This window comes from Salvelinus sp. IW2-2015, linkage group LG3, assembly GCF_002910315.2.
Source record: "Salvelinus sp. IW2-2015 linkage group LG3, ASM291031v2, whole genome shotgun sequence".
Taxonomy (NCBI): domain Eukaryota; kingdom Metazoa; phylum Chordata; class Actinopteri; order Salmoniformes; family Salmonidae; genus Salvelinus; species Salvelinus sp. IW2-2015.
This window is the reverse complement of record NC_036840.1, coordinates 24,148,448-24,160,797: the sequence shown is the minus strand read 5'-3', so window position 1 is coordinate 24,160,797 and position 12,350 is coordinate 24,148,448. Positions and strand designations below refer to the sequence as shown.

At 48.7% G+C, this 12,350-nt stretch overlaps 2 protein-coding genes across 4 annotated transcripts; one reads left to right on the top strand and one right to left on the bottom strand.

Moving 5' to 3' along the window:
- Nucleotides 1-13: 13 nt before the first annotated feature.
- Nucleotides 14-2,369, bottom strand: LOC111953366 (E3 ubiquitin-protein ligase CCNB1IP1). The gene is made up of 5 exons (XM_023972595.2): nucleotides 2,270-2,369; nucleotides 1,680-1,978; nucleotides 1,244-1,390; nucleotides 815-983; nucleotides 14-565 (listed from the first exon to the last, which is right to left on the bottom strand). Exons 2-5 carry the CDS (start codon nucleotides 1,974-1,976, stop codon nucleotides 396-398), a joined length of 783 nt encoding a protein of 260 aa, XP_023828363.1. The 5' UTR covers nucleotides 1,977-1,978; nucleotides 2,270-2,369; the 3' UTR covers nucleotides 14-395.
- Nucleotides 2,370-3,837: 1,468 nt separating this feature from the next.
- si:ch211-212k18.5 (sal-like protein 2) lies at nucleotides 3,838-11,108 on the top strand. Of its 3 annotated transcripts, XM_023972565.2 has the most exons (5): nucleotides 4,143-4,226; nucleotides 5,058-5,181; nucleotides 5,394-5,711; nucleotides 6,052-9,395; nucleotides 9,601-11,108. In XM_023972565.2, the coding sequence occupies exons 4-5, from the start codon at nucleotides 6,081-6,083 to the stop codon at nucleotides 9,733-9,735; spliced, it is 3,450 nt and encodes a 1,149-aa protein (XP_023828333.1). In that variant the 5' UTR covers nucleotides 4,143-4,226; nucleotides 5,058-5,181; nucleotides 5,394-5,711; nucleotides 6,052-6,080; the 3' UTR covers nucleotides 9,736-11,108. The 3 variants fall into 3 exon arrangements, with proteins under 3 accessions (XP_023828324.1, XP_023828333.1, XP_023828338.1); XM_023972570.3 differs by lacking the exon at nucleotides 5,394-5,711; XM_023972556.3 differs by lacking the exons at nucleotides 5,058-5,181; nucleotides 5,394-5,711 and having other exon boundaries at nucleotides 3,838-4,226.
- Nucleotides 11,109-12,350: the final 1,242 nt, after the last annotated feature.

The following is a 12,350-nucleotide window of genomic DNA, read 5'->3' as shown; positions in this document are numbered from 1 at the left end:
TTTCTCCAATGTGGACATGATTTCACATGCATGCTTTATTTATATAGTTGATCCTCTTTCACTGGAAGGTAGTCAAACCTTTCAGTGAAAAATAAKATTTTAGTAGAATAACATACACCTTTCTTACAATGGTCATGCTGAATTTWATTGACAAAATAAGTACAATGCCAACATAAATGTTGTATCAGAGCATTTCGTTAAGATACAGTAACTTCAGGTAAGAAAAAGGCAACTACAAAATGAATATCAAACCATCCTTAGATAACCTGACGGTCTACACTATGTTAATGCTGTCATTGATCCAGCAACCAGGTACCCAACCAGTGTTGCCTCAGTCAGAAATACAATTATTCTATTCATTCTAATCCTGGAGTTCTAGAATTTGAATTCTAGTCTCAGTATTTCTTGAGTAAGGCCCGGCCCCTGTCTCTGGCAGGAGAGCTGAACTGGAAGAAGGTCTTGGCTCCAGCATCGGGCTCCAGGGAGGAGAAAAGGCGGCTGTCCCCCTCAGGGCCCATGCCCAGGAAGTGAGGACTCCCCCGGGGAGAGGGCTGCCTGACCACCCCTGGGAAATGGGTAGGGGGTTGAATCTTCAGACCTGGTATTCTCTACGCCTCTTTTATACATTTTGTTTTTAACCAATCCTTGCAATCCTTGTTTTTAACCAATCCTATGGGGCAAGTCCTGAGTTGAGACAAGCAAGCTGAACTCAAACTTTCAGGCAAATTCCTAACGACATACACATATTATTTTACACAGACAGAACTCCAAGATGCGTCTCTAATCAGGATTCAGACTCTACTCCCTCTCTAACCTGTGTTGAACTCCGGGGGTCCTGGCTGGCGTGGTGCCTCTCTGTCCCCCACCACCATGTTGCGAAGCCTCAGCGAGTCATAGAGCCCCTGTAGCTTCTGGTACTGTCTGTTCCTCTCCATCAGACGCTCTGACACTTCACTGTACTTCCTCTTGTACTCCTCCATCACCTGAAAGAGACAAGAGAGGGATACCAAGGAGATGGAGGGCGAAAACGAGGTAGAGTATATAAGAAGGCTAAATAAAAGTGATTGGGTTACGGTTAGGGCTGAGCATTCATTTCGGGTGGTGAAGGGCATTTGTTCCGGCRGAGCAGCACTAATTGTGATGAGTTGAATCAGGTGTTAGTGTACAAATGGAGCAAAAGCCTGCACCCAATAGGAGACTAAGCTTGCCCACTCCAGGGTCTGATGTGACGTAAAGGTGGTACCTTCTTCAGTGAGGTGATCTCCCCTCTCATGGCATTGAGCTCCAGCTCTCTGCTCTGGTTCTGCTGGGTCAGCACCTTCTCCATCTGTTTCACCTGACCCTCGGCCCGGGACAGACTGTACTCCTGGAACATACGCTCCTGGTGCACCTGCAACACACACATGCACATGCACACGCATGTCGGACACAAGCACACACACCGTGAGAAGGTGATGGTATAAGATAGATTTGACACTCCCATTTCTTGAATTGTGTCCTTCATCCCTTGTCCTGGGGACCCACAGGGTGTGCAYGCTTGGTTTGAGCAGTAGAATCAGGTGTGTTAGTACCAGGCTGGAACAAAAGCCTGCACACTCGGAGGGTTTCCTAGACCAGGCCTGAGATAAACAATGGAGTAATTACATACCCTGAATGTCATAGGCAACACACTGACATACCTGGTAAGTCCAGAAAGCCAGGGCACGGGCGCTTATGTCCAGCACTGTCTCTGGCCTCAGTCCCGCCAACACCATGGCCTTGTACTCCTCAGATGGCGACAGCTCAGTGCGCACGATGTCCAGCTTCCCCGAGAGTGCAGAGGAGCAGGCCGGGCATATTGCCGGGGAGCGGCTGAACTCTCCGGATCCATGTTGGTCACAGAAGGCGTGAGAGCAAGCTGTGACCCAGGCGAACCCACACAGTTTCGCCCGACACTTTGGGTAGTTGCAGAGCAGATTGTCATCGCACATAGACATGGCTGTCGGGGACAAGAACAACTTGGTGAAACTTCACAGACACTCACTTCACACACAGAGTTTGATGACGTAAAGTTTCGTTGATGATGTAACGTGTCGCYATACAAGGTATGCAACATCCAACCTCTGCCATCCTTAGCATACTAGCATGCTAGCTAACTGTCTCGCCACACATACTGCTACTACAAATACCTGTAACGTTAGTTCTAACATTTATCTCTGAAATTAGTAGCTAGCTACAACTCTATAAAAATGTAGCTGTGTACGATACTCAATGGGTTCAACAAACTTACCTGTTTAATTGGGCAAAACTAGGACGTTTGAGGAATGTTTTGATGCTAAAGGTTTACTAGCTAGCTACAGTGCATGTCTTTGAAGCGGGCTCGAATGAAAATTCTGATTGGCTTGCTACAAATGTCAAGGGACCAATCAAATAAGTCATTTATTATAGACGTAATAAAATAGGTATTACTCGTTAGTAGTCAAAACTAAAGTTAAATATGTTCCTTAATAATAATAAGGAAGGATAATTACAAGTTTGAGTTCTGCGTTGTTGGTAAAATTATGCATTGTTTGTAAAGGGCTTGTAGTAAGCATTGTATTGTAACGTTTACACCTGTTGTATTCGGTGCATGTGACAAATAAAATGTGATTTGAAAGTGCATCCATTTTTACTAGTGGAATTTTTGGTAACATTTTGCCTATTCATGTTTGGAATACTTGATTCGTTTTTTATACAGGTTGATGCTATGCTTTTTATTTACTTGGCATTGGTTTAATCCTCACCCATCTTTGTACAATCATTGTATTTACCATGCTATTAATTATTTTGGTTCCATTTAACCAGCCTTTTGCTGTTCATTCCTGTCCACCYTGTATTGAGTGGGACATGTATGCGAGACACCTACTTAAAAAGGGTCCCTTTTCTCTCTCTCTCGCTCTCTTTTTATCCCTCCTCCACGTGGTACAGGAGTAAAGGCGGGGGGGTGAAAGAGGGCATTGTGCTGGAGCAGCACTGGATCCGGGGGTTCATAGTGAGAGAGAAGAGGTGCTCACTCAACTGTGTCCAGTGCGCCATTGTCGTAGATTCCCATCTATTCTCTGCCTTTTAAATAAAGCTCTGCCTGCGCACCAGGACACTGGTAGAAGGGGGGGGTCAGTGTGTAGAGTGACATGGAATGGAACACATGCATGTTCTGATGCGGAATGGATGGCACCGCTTCAACAGTCTCACACCACCTCTTTGTTGACAATTAGCCATATGTAAATCTGTGTGCAAATGTGCCCATTCATTCTGCAACGGTTGGCCTATATGATCCCTCTTGCCCTCTCCGTGAATAATTAGCACATAATGATCACATATATTGCAATGATAAGGCTATTATTATTTCCCAMTCTCTTGACCACTTGTAGAGTAAACTAGGATAATTTAGCTACCACAAATAGAATCAGGATTTCGTGTATTTGTTAAGGATTCTGATTTTGTTATTTATTAACTTATCTACAAAGCCTAGTACAAACATTTGCTATCACTTAATTCCCCCAAATGTTGTGCCAAAAATAATGGTCCATGAACTAGGCAACATTTCAAAGTTCGTCAATAAATTGGAGTTGAATGGGTTCAAACAGCATGCAACAAGTAAAGTCATATATTTGATTTATTCATGTGGATTTTAACACCCTTATGATGATATTTGATTGAGAGTTTAGTGATGGCGTGAAGGAAATACAGAGAGAAAAGGGAAAACCAGGGAGTCGGTGTTCCGCGCCATTGAAATGCAAATAGCAGTGAGGAGCACGAAGAGATTGTATGTGTGTGWGTGCATGTTATTATGTGTGCCTGCGTAGGCTATGTGTATGCAAGGGAGCGGGGGTGGGGGCGCCACAAATTGGGCAAGTTTGGAGAGCGAGAGACGATTTTAGAAAAACAGCCACACGCACTAACGGCAGCCTCATATGACACGGTGCGTCTATACGGATTTCTATTTCTTCTTTGTTTTCCGACGTGCAAGGGATAAACATTCGATAACGTCATCTAGATGCAGACTGGACATTCACATTTTCCTGAAATTTGAGTTTTGGCGGATTCTGGAACTCGAAGCCTACAAGTGCTTAAAGTGGCCAGTGCTGTTTAATCGGCTGATGCCCCCTTTCTTTCCGTCTCCTCGTGAATCATGTCACGCCGGAAGCAGAAACGACCCCAGCAGCTCGTTAACTCGGACCCGGGGGGCACGCGGTTACTATCGCACGGTGAGAAAAGTTTATTATGGGTATTCTAAGGCATGCGTCTGTTTTTATTCCAAGGATATTCCCTATAGTTCTATGAATGAATGAAGCAACAAGAAAAGTTACAGGTTGGAATTTACAACTATAATGGTGATCAATAGGGTTAATTAAATAAGTTAACGTTAGATAAGGTGGAGAAACATGATTTAAAATCCCGCTAGAGAGTAGGACTAAAGTTACAAGTTGTTTATTTGAATATAGATGCACTTTATATATGTCAATTCCTCCTCACATCTTTATTTTCACATCTAGAAAGTCATTTTACTCAGGTGATCAATCATCATAACTCGATCTGTGTATGTCTGTGTTTTATGTTTGCACATTTTATATTTACAAAAAGTCATTGCCTCTTGCAATAAATTAGAGTTCAGTGGATTGCTCAGTCTGCTGTAGCTCTGCAATGGGCCCCAGTAGGGGAGAGCTCCAGGTATGAGGGCTAGCCCTGTAAACTTGTCCCTGTGATCTGGATGGTAACATCCATCTGTGGCCATTTTCCTGTGATGCTTAGTCCTCTAGGAAACTAGCAGTCTGCTCAGAATGACTACTGGAGGTCTTTCATTACTTAGAGMAAAGTCTCCCTATTCACCAACAATAAGGCTGGATCTGTGGGTGGAAGGAGAGGTGGAGGAGGGGTCTTTTTGGTAAAGATTAATCTCTCTCCTTGTTCTCTTCTTCTCTCCATGCTTTTCTCCCTCATGTTTCATTTCCTCCTTGCCCCCCCCCCCCTCCTGAATGCTCACTGCTGAATGCTTCCCTCTCTACCCCCAACTCTATTGACTGTATACACCTACCCAGTTGGGGGTCTCAGTGTGTAAAATGCAGAGGGGGGAGAATGCAGAATGCATGCACCTTCAATCGTATTGCATTTGCTGCACAAACACACCTTAAAAATACGAATGACTTCTTAGAACTTCTGCAGGTAAATTTCCACAGAGAGGACCMTGTTTCAATGGAACTGGTTTTGAACACCTTGAATTCTGCGAAAAGAACCAAGACTGACTATTTAGCAGCAGTAGTACAGTCATTAATTCCATCACTATCCCTCTAGGAGGGAATAGTTAGTTTGTCTTTCCATTGTCCATACCCCCCCCCCTCTTCTTTTGTTTCTCTCTTTCTCACTCTGTGCTCAAGATTCTGAAAGAATTTGACCCCAGAGCTCTAAAGATCTGAGGAGCAGACCAATCACAAGCCTCTGGACAGTGCCCAGGACTCTTAGCGTGTCCCGACCTCTGACCCCTGATGTGACGTCAGGGGGGAAGGGTGAATAGGGAGATGAAAGACGTGAACTGCTGGAGTGAGGGGCGGGTTAGAAGGGGTTATGGGTTTTCTTGGCTATGGCCATTGTCCTTTTAAACGTGTTGCCATAGCAACAATGTGGTTTGTGTTGTCAGAAGATGTTTGGAGAGTTTTCCTCGGGAAAGAAGTAGAGTGGACAGAAGACAAGATAATGTAAGGGGAAAGACTGTGACTCGGCATGTTTGTAGACTATCTATCAATATTTGCTAATYCATTGCTTTACATGAGAAGACTGAAACTTTAAGCTTGAATTTAATATGGAAACATTAGCAATTGTTGTAATCAATGATTACAGTTAAAAGTTAGGACTTATAGACTTACTTTGAGCTCCCACTTCAATTCCATAAAGAATGAGGCTCGCACCCTGTCTTTCGTGGTTCTTATGAGGACTTAACATCAACAATTTGATCATGAAACTGAACTTTTCATTTGGTTGAATAGGGGGATGAAAAGGCACCAGTCCTAATCCTTCTGTTTCTCTCTCTGTCCATAGATGACCAGCTGTCAGCAAAGTCACCGTCCATGTCTCTGGGCTCAGAACTGACCTCATCTGGGTCCTCCTCGTCCTCCCCCACCTCGCTCGAAGGCCGACAGCCCCCCCTGGCCCCTCGGCCGTCCCCCGGGGGTCTCCACGCGCCCTCCCTCCCCAGCGAAAGCTCTCCGCCCCCCCACTGGCCCAGCCACATCGCCCCCTATACCACCACCTCCCTCCCCAACACCCATTCATCCCTCTCTCCAGACTTCCCTCACTCCTCTTTATCCTCCCAGACCCAATCCCTGCCACTCAACCTCAATCAGACATCAGGCCACTGCCTCTCCCACCAGGCCCACTCCCACGCCACTATGACCTCACCACAGATGGGCAGCTCTGCCACCACCACCACCACCACTACTTCCTCCTTGTCTTCCTCCCTCCCTCCCCGCCAGGAGAGCACCAGTCCTGGGCATCAGAATGGCTCCAGCCCACCGGTGCCGGGGCTAGGCCAGATCCAGGTGCCCCTGACCCTGGCTGTGGTCCTGGAGGAGCTGAGGGTGCTGCAGCAGAGGCAGATCCACCAGATGCAGATGACTGAGGAGATCTGTAGGCATGTTCTCCGGTTAGGTGGGGCCATCTATACCCAAGACACCTCCCAGGCTGGTAGTGGAGAGAAGAACCAAATACCTACAGCAGGATCCCCCTCCCCACCACATCATCCCTGCTCTGCCCCTGTCCCATCCTCGGCCTCCCCTCTCCTGGCCGGCCTCCCCTCCCTCCTCCCCCAGCTCACTGTGTCCAAGCCCAGCCTCTCCTCTCACACTAATGGGAGCAGAGTCCCAAACTCCTCTACCTCGCCCTCATCCTCGTCCTCCACCACTTGGAGCTCCTCGATAGCCTCCTCCATGCATCCTCTGTCCCTGGGTCTCCCCCCGCACTATCTCCACGAGAAATCCTCCAACACCTCCCCCTTTGGCCACAACAACGGGGTCAGCTTCCCCACCCTGCCCCTCCCCACCTCCAGCCACTCCCAGGACCACCTGCTGCAGTCCAGCTCCTCCCTGGGGTCCTTGTCCTCAGCAGGACGTCCTCAGCATGCCTGTAAGTTTTGTGGGAAGGTCTTGAGCAGTGATTCCTCACTACAAATCCACCTGCGCTCCCACACGGGTGAGAGGCCCTACCATTGTCCCGTCTGCCTCAGTCGCTTCACCACCCGCGGGAACCTCAAAGCCCACTTCCTGCGTCACCGCGAGCAGAACCCTGAGCTGTCGCTCTCGCTCCTCCCCCCGGCTCTGGAGCAGCCCAGCCCTGCCCCCGTCGCCGCCACCACCGGCCAGAGACGTAGGAAGCGCCGGGCAGAAGACGAGGAGCCGCCGTTCGGAGGCGTGAAAGGAATGACGGAGGGAATGGCGCTCGGTTTCCTTTCCGGGGCGTCTCCTCGCCCCCCCCCTTCCTCTATACCTATGCCACCCAGTATGGATATGGCACTGTTGTCCACGGCTCACTCCCTTTTACAGCTGAACAGGGCCTCTGCTGCAGCAGGCAGCGCCTCAGGTAGTGTGTTACCGCCATCATCCTCATCCTCCATGGGTGGCCAGTTCAAAGTGGCGAAGCAGCAGAGGTTTGATGAGAACACCCCTCCACACTCCGCCCTCCACCCAGGCTCCCCCTACTCCCAGCTGGCCCACTTCCCCAAAATCCTCTTCCCCGGGGGACCCTCGCCCCACCACCTCGCCCTCCTCCGTCCCCCGGGGACCCACCCCTCTACCTCCCATCTCACCTCCCCCCACACCCAGCTTCCCTTCCCTCCCTATCCTAAACTCCCCACGTCCTCCCCTTCCTCCTCCTCCACCACCTCCTTCACCCAAACCTCCGACACCTCCAAGTTGCAGCGACTGGTCCAGAAGCTGGAGAAGCAGCCCCAGGGCGGGGGCCAGTTTTCCTCCTGCGGCCCAGCAGACGGCTCCTCAAACGGGGACACCCACGGCCACGACCTGACCACAAGCTCCAGCGCCTACCGCAGGGAGATGATGGCAGCCCTGGGCCTTGGCCCCAACCCCAACACTGAGGCCATGGTGAGCAGCCGGGGACAGGGTCTCCCTGTATCCACCAATCCCGCCCTGGCCCCTAACCAGTGTGGGGTGTGCCTGCGGGTGCTCTCCTGCCCCAGGGCCCTGAGTCTCCACCAGGCCACCCACCTGGGCGAACGCCCCTTCCCCTGTAAGCTGTGTGGACGATCCTTCTCCACTAAAGGAAGCCTGAGGGCCCACCTCGCCACCCACCGTGCCCGCCCGCCCAACGCCCGCACCCAGAACTCCTGCCCGCTGTGCCCACGCAAGTTCACCAATGCCCTGGTGCTGCAGCACCACATCCGCATGCACCTGGGGGGCCAGATACCCCCAGGGGGAGAAGGGGAGGAAGGTACAGATATGACCCAAGAAGATCTGGGCCAAATGACCACAGCCTCTCCATCCAAACCCTCCAGCCTCCAAGGCCTGCACCCCCTGGCTTTAAAACTGACCAGCTCCATCTCTAACCCTGACTCGCTGGTCAGCAGCTTAGACTTCGGAGGTCCGGCAACCAAGCAATCCCAGGCAGCTGACCCGAGCCCCCCTATAGAGGGGGAGTGTGAACCCTCGCCCTCCACGGGCAGCATTAGCCCACCTCTGACCCATAATCCCTCCCCAGAAGACCCCATGCTCCTGGGGGAAAGATCTGAGTCAGACTCCGGCCCGTCTGCAGCCTCTCTGGAAGACTTGCAAGACTCCCCAGCTGACCTTTCGAACGCCAGCCCAATAAGTCTACCCAAGACATCCTTGACCAGCTCCTTGCCAGCCTCAGTGGGGAATGGTGAGGAAGAGGAGGAAAACATCCCTCTTGCCCTCTGTGTCTCTAGACCAGCATTGGATACTGATGGTAGTAGGTCAGGAGGGCTCATCAATGGTTCTGGCTCAACCACAGTGAACCAGACCAACTRTCCAGATGGACTCATCCCCAGTCCTGAATCTGATTCCACCCCGAAATCCCCTGCCACCCTCAACCCCTCACCCACGCTCACCCCTCCTGCCAGCCCTAAAGCAGCTTCAGAGCCAGCCCAGTCCCCCAGTATCACCCCACCGGAGCCCAGTCCTGAACGGGAGACAGACCCACTTGAAGGGGCGAGTGAGAGCACAGCATCCAGAGATACCTCATCGGTCGAGGGGCCTGAGAGAGAGAAGCAGACCCCTAGCTCCACGGAGGAGAGTGACAGGGCTCCAGAGGAACCAGAGGCCTCCCAGCTAGCCACCCCAGCCTCAACGCCCTCCAAACCCTACTCCTGCACCCTGTGTGGGAAGGCATACGCCAGTCGCAGTGGATTAAAGGTCTAAAAAGCATAAGATAAGGATAGAATATATTAGTACCATATGTTCTTACAGAACACTTGACAGAAGCTAAATTTAGATTCTTGAGATTGGAAAATTAAAATAGTTTGGTGCAATCACTCTATTTCTTATGTTTACCTGTGTTTGTTTGTGTTATGTTAGCAAATATATTCTATTTCAAGTTATGTTCTGTTTCCATCAACAGGGACACATGAAGACACACCCTATGTTGACCAACGTTCCCACCGGGACTCCTCCTCCCGCCACCCTGACCAATGACAATGAAACTACGGAGGATCCGAGTTCGGTCTCAGCAAATGGAAAGGAGGATGAAAAGTAACGATTGGCCAAAGCTCCTGAGAAACGTGTTACCTTAGAGAATCAGCCAATCACTGCTGCATCTGGGAAGGAAGCAGAGAAACCTGTGGACACTACTGAGTAAAAAGACATGATTGGCTGCTTACTGGCATCAGTCCGTTTTTTTTAAGGCCCTGACAAGGGAATGTATTTTCTTCATGTAATTAGAATTGATTCTAGAACGATTGATTTTAATTCTGTGTAGTTTTGGTACTAGTCAGTTGGGTCTATTTTGTCTATAATAGAAGGTTAGATTGTTGTGAAGTTTTAATTCAGTCGGCATGGTTACGATATCACTATCTCAAAGAACACAATGAGGCCTTATTGACAACATGATGTCACAGAATTGTCTTGTAGTATAACGGCAACCCGTGTCGTTATGTGTGTTGGATCGCAATTGAATAGATGAGCAGGGATGTATGTTTTAGAGAGCAGCTAGTTCTAGTCAAACATATGAATGAAATTCACAGTTGAATTTTAAAATGGGGATGAAGTGAAGGAGAAAAATGTGTTTTCACTCTTTAGGATCTATGGTACGATCTCCATACCAAAACAGGCCAGCGTAGTAGGGGCCGTTTCCTTGTATATATTAWCCCTGTCACTATTTGTAGTTCTTTTTTTACTGACTTTTTAAACTGTCTTGCTGCTGTACTGATGTTTCAATGGAGTTGCACTGACTGTCTACACTACTGTCTATACATCCATTGAAACAGAGATTGTGATGATGATTGCGTTACATTGACCAGTCCGTATATACAATGTATTTTGGCAATCCTGGTTCCTGCCGTTGTGAGTGACCATACAGCAGGAACCTGAGAAATGAACAATGATGACTTATATCAGTGATTGTAATTGATTTATCCATAATTTATTGGATATATCTGCACAGGGACATACAGAAGTAGCCTGACAGCCAAATAGATTGTGTTATGTTTCACTGTTGTGAAGTTTTGGTACCAGGCTAGTGTTGAAGTATAGCAGAAACTGGTGTATAAATCAACTGAACCTCCCGAGGACCAGGATGAACTATGTCGGATGGATAACCTTATCCCTCCATGTCTGTTGTCTCTTTCCTCTTCCCTTTCTCTCCTCTTCCCTCTCACCCTCCCTCCTGTTCCCTCTTACCTCCTCTTCCTTCTCTCCCTCTCTCTCTCAAAGAACTTGAGAGTTCAAGTTTTCTGCCCTGCAGAAATTGTCTGCTCTGTATCCTACATTAGATCGGTTTAGTTTTAGTACTTTATTTAGCCTTCGTATGTTTTTTCCCAACCATTGTTTTTTGTAGTTATGATAACATGTGCTTCCCATATTTTTTATGTCAAAAACAGAAAATAAAATACTTCTGATGGTGAAAACATAGCTTTTTGGTTGTCTGTCTGTGTATATTGTTTATCACTCTGTCTGTCTCAGTATAGCTGGTCGCAGACTATTCATCTATCTGTTTAAGTATTCTGTTTGCATGTCAACATGTTTTGTATGTCGGAGTGTGCTCTGTCTCGCTGTCTGTCTCAGCGCTCTGTATGTCTGGCTGTCTGTCTCAGCGCTCTGTATGTCTGACTGTCTGTCTCAGCGCTCTGTATGTCTGACTGTCTGTCTCAGCGCTCTGTATGTCTGACTGTCTGTCTCAGCGCTCTGTATGTCTGGCTGTCTGTCTCAGCGCTCTGTATGTCTGACTGTCCTCTCAGCGCTCTGTATGTCTGGCTGTCTGTCTCAGCGCTCGGTATGTCTGAACTGTCTGTCTCAGCGCTCTGTATTGTTTTTTGGGCATTGTGCGTCTCAGCGCTCTGTATGTCTGGCTGTCTGTCTCAGCGCTCTGTATGTCTGGCTGTCTGTCTCAGGGCTCTGTATGTCTGGCTGTCTCACAGTTCCTTTGACTGGACGCTATAGCCTTCTACTTATTCTGCCTTTTTTGGCCTCACTTTCTTTTTGTATGTTTTAGTTCCTCGGTGGTTCTGGGGTGTGTGTGTGTGTGTGTGAAAGGGATAATCAGTGCTTGTGTGATTGAAAGTGCAGCTGTAGAGGCCCCCCTCACCCCCCTTCTTTCTCTCTGTCATACTCTCTTTCATACTCACCCTCTTTCATTTTCTCTTTCATTTTCCCTCTCTCTCTGTCCTCCCCTCCCAGTGTAATAGTCTGACACATAGGAAGCTTTAATCCTTACACAATGATAGCCCCCCCTCCCCTAAGCGACAGTGAGCGGGACAGGGGGCAGCACACACACAGACCTGGACCAGCTGTCCCCAAAATGGCCGCCTTAATCCTCCAACCACCCTTCCCACTAGCTGGGGCTCCTAAAACCATGACAACCGGTAACCAAGGAGAGGAATTTGGGAGCAGAAAGGGGAAAGAGACAAAGGGCTGAAAAGAAGCCATGTGTGAGAAGTTTGTCCACATGCGTTGGGAATGAGACAGAGACATGTCTCAATCAAACAAGCGGAGTTCGAAAGTGATGCAGGGATGGTGGTTGGGTTTGAGAGGAAACGTGTGGAGTTGTCACACAAGTGTGGAGGGGGTACTTGATCAACAAACTTTTGATGACATAGGCTACCTATAGATATTGATCAGTTGAGAATGCTTTATTAATGTTAATGGACAGCTAAT

What these genes read in the sequence shown, in the direction of transcription:
- LOC111953366 (XM_023972595.2), bottom strand. Translation starts at nt 1,976, where the DNA reads ATGTCTATGTGCGATGACAATCTGCTCTGCAACTACCCAAAGTGTCGG. An exon ending in TGGCTTTCTGGACTTACCAG is followed by an intron (nt 1,391 to 1,679) that starts GTATGTCAGTGT and finishes TGTGTGTTGCAG; the next exon opens with GTGCACCAGGAGCGTATGTT. An exon ending in AGATCACCTCACTGAAGAAG is followed by an intron (nt 984 to 1,243) that starts GTACCACCTTTA and finishes TGTCTCTTTCAG; the next exon opens with GTGATGGAGGAGTACAAGAG.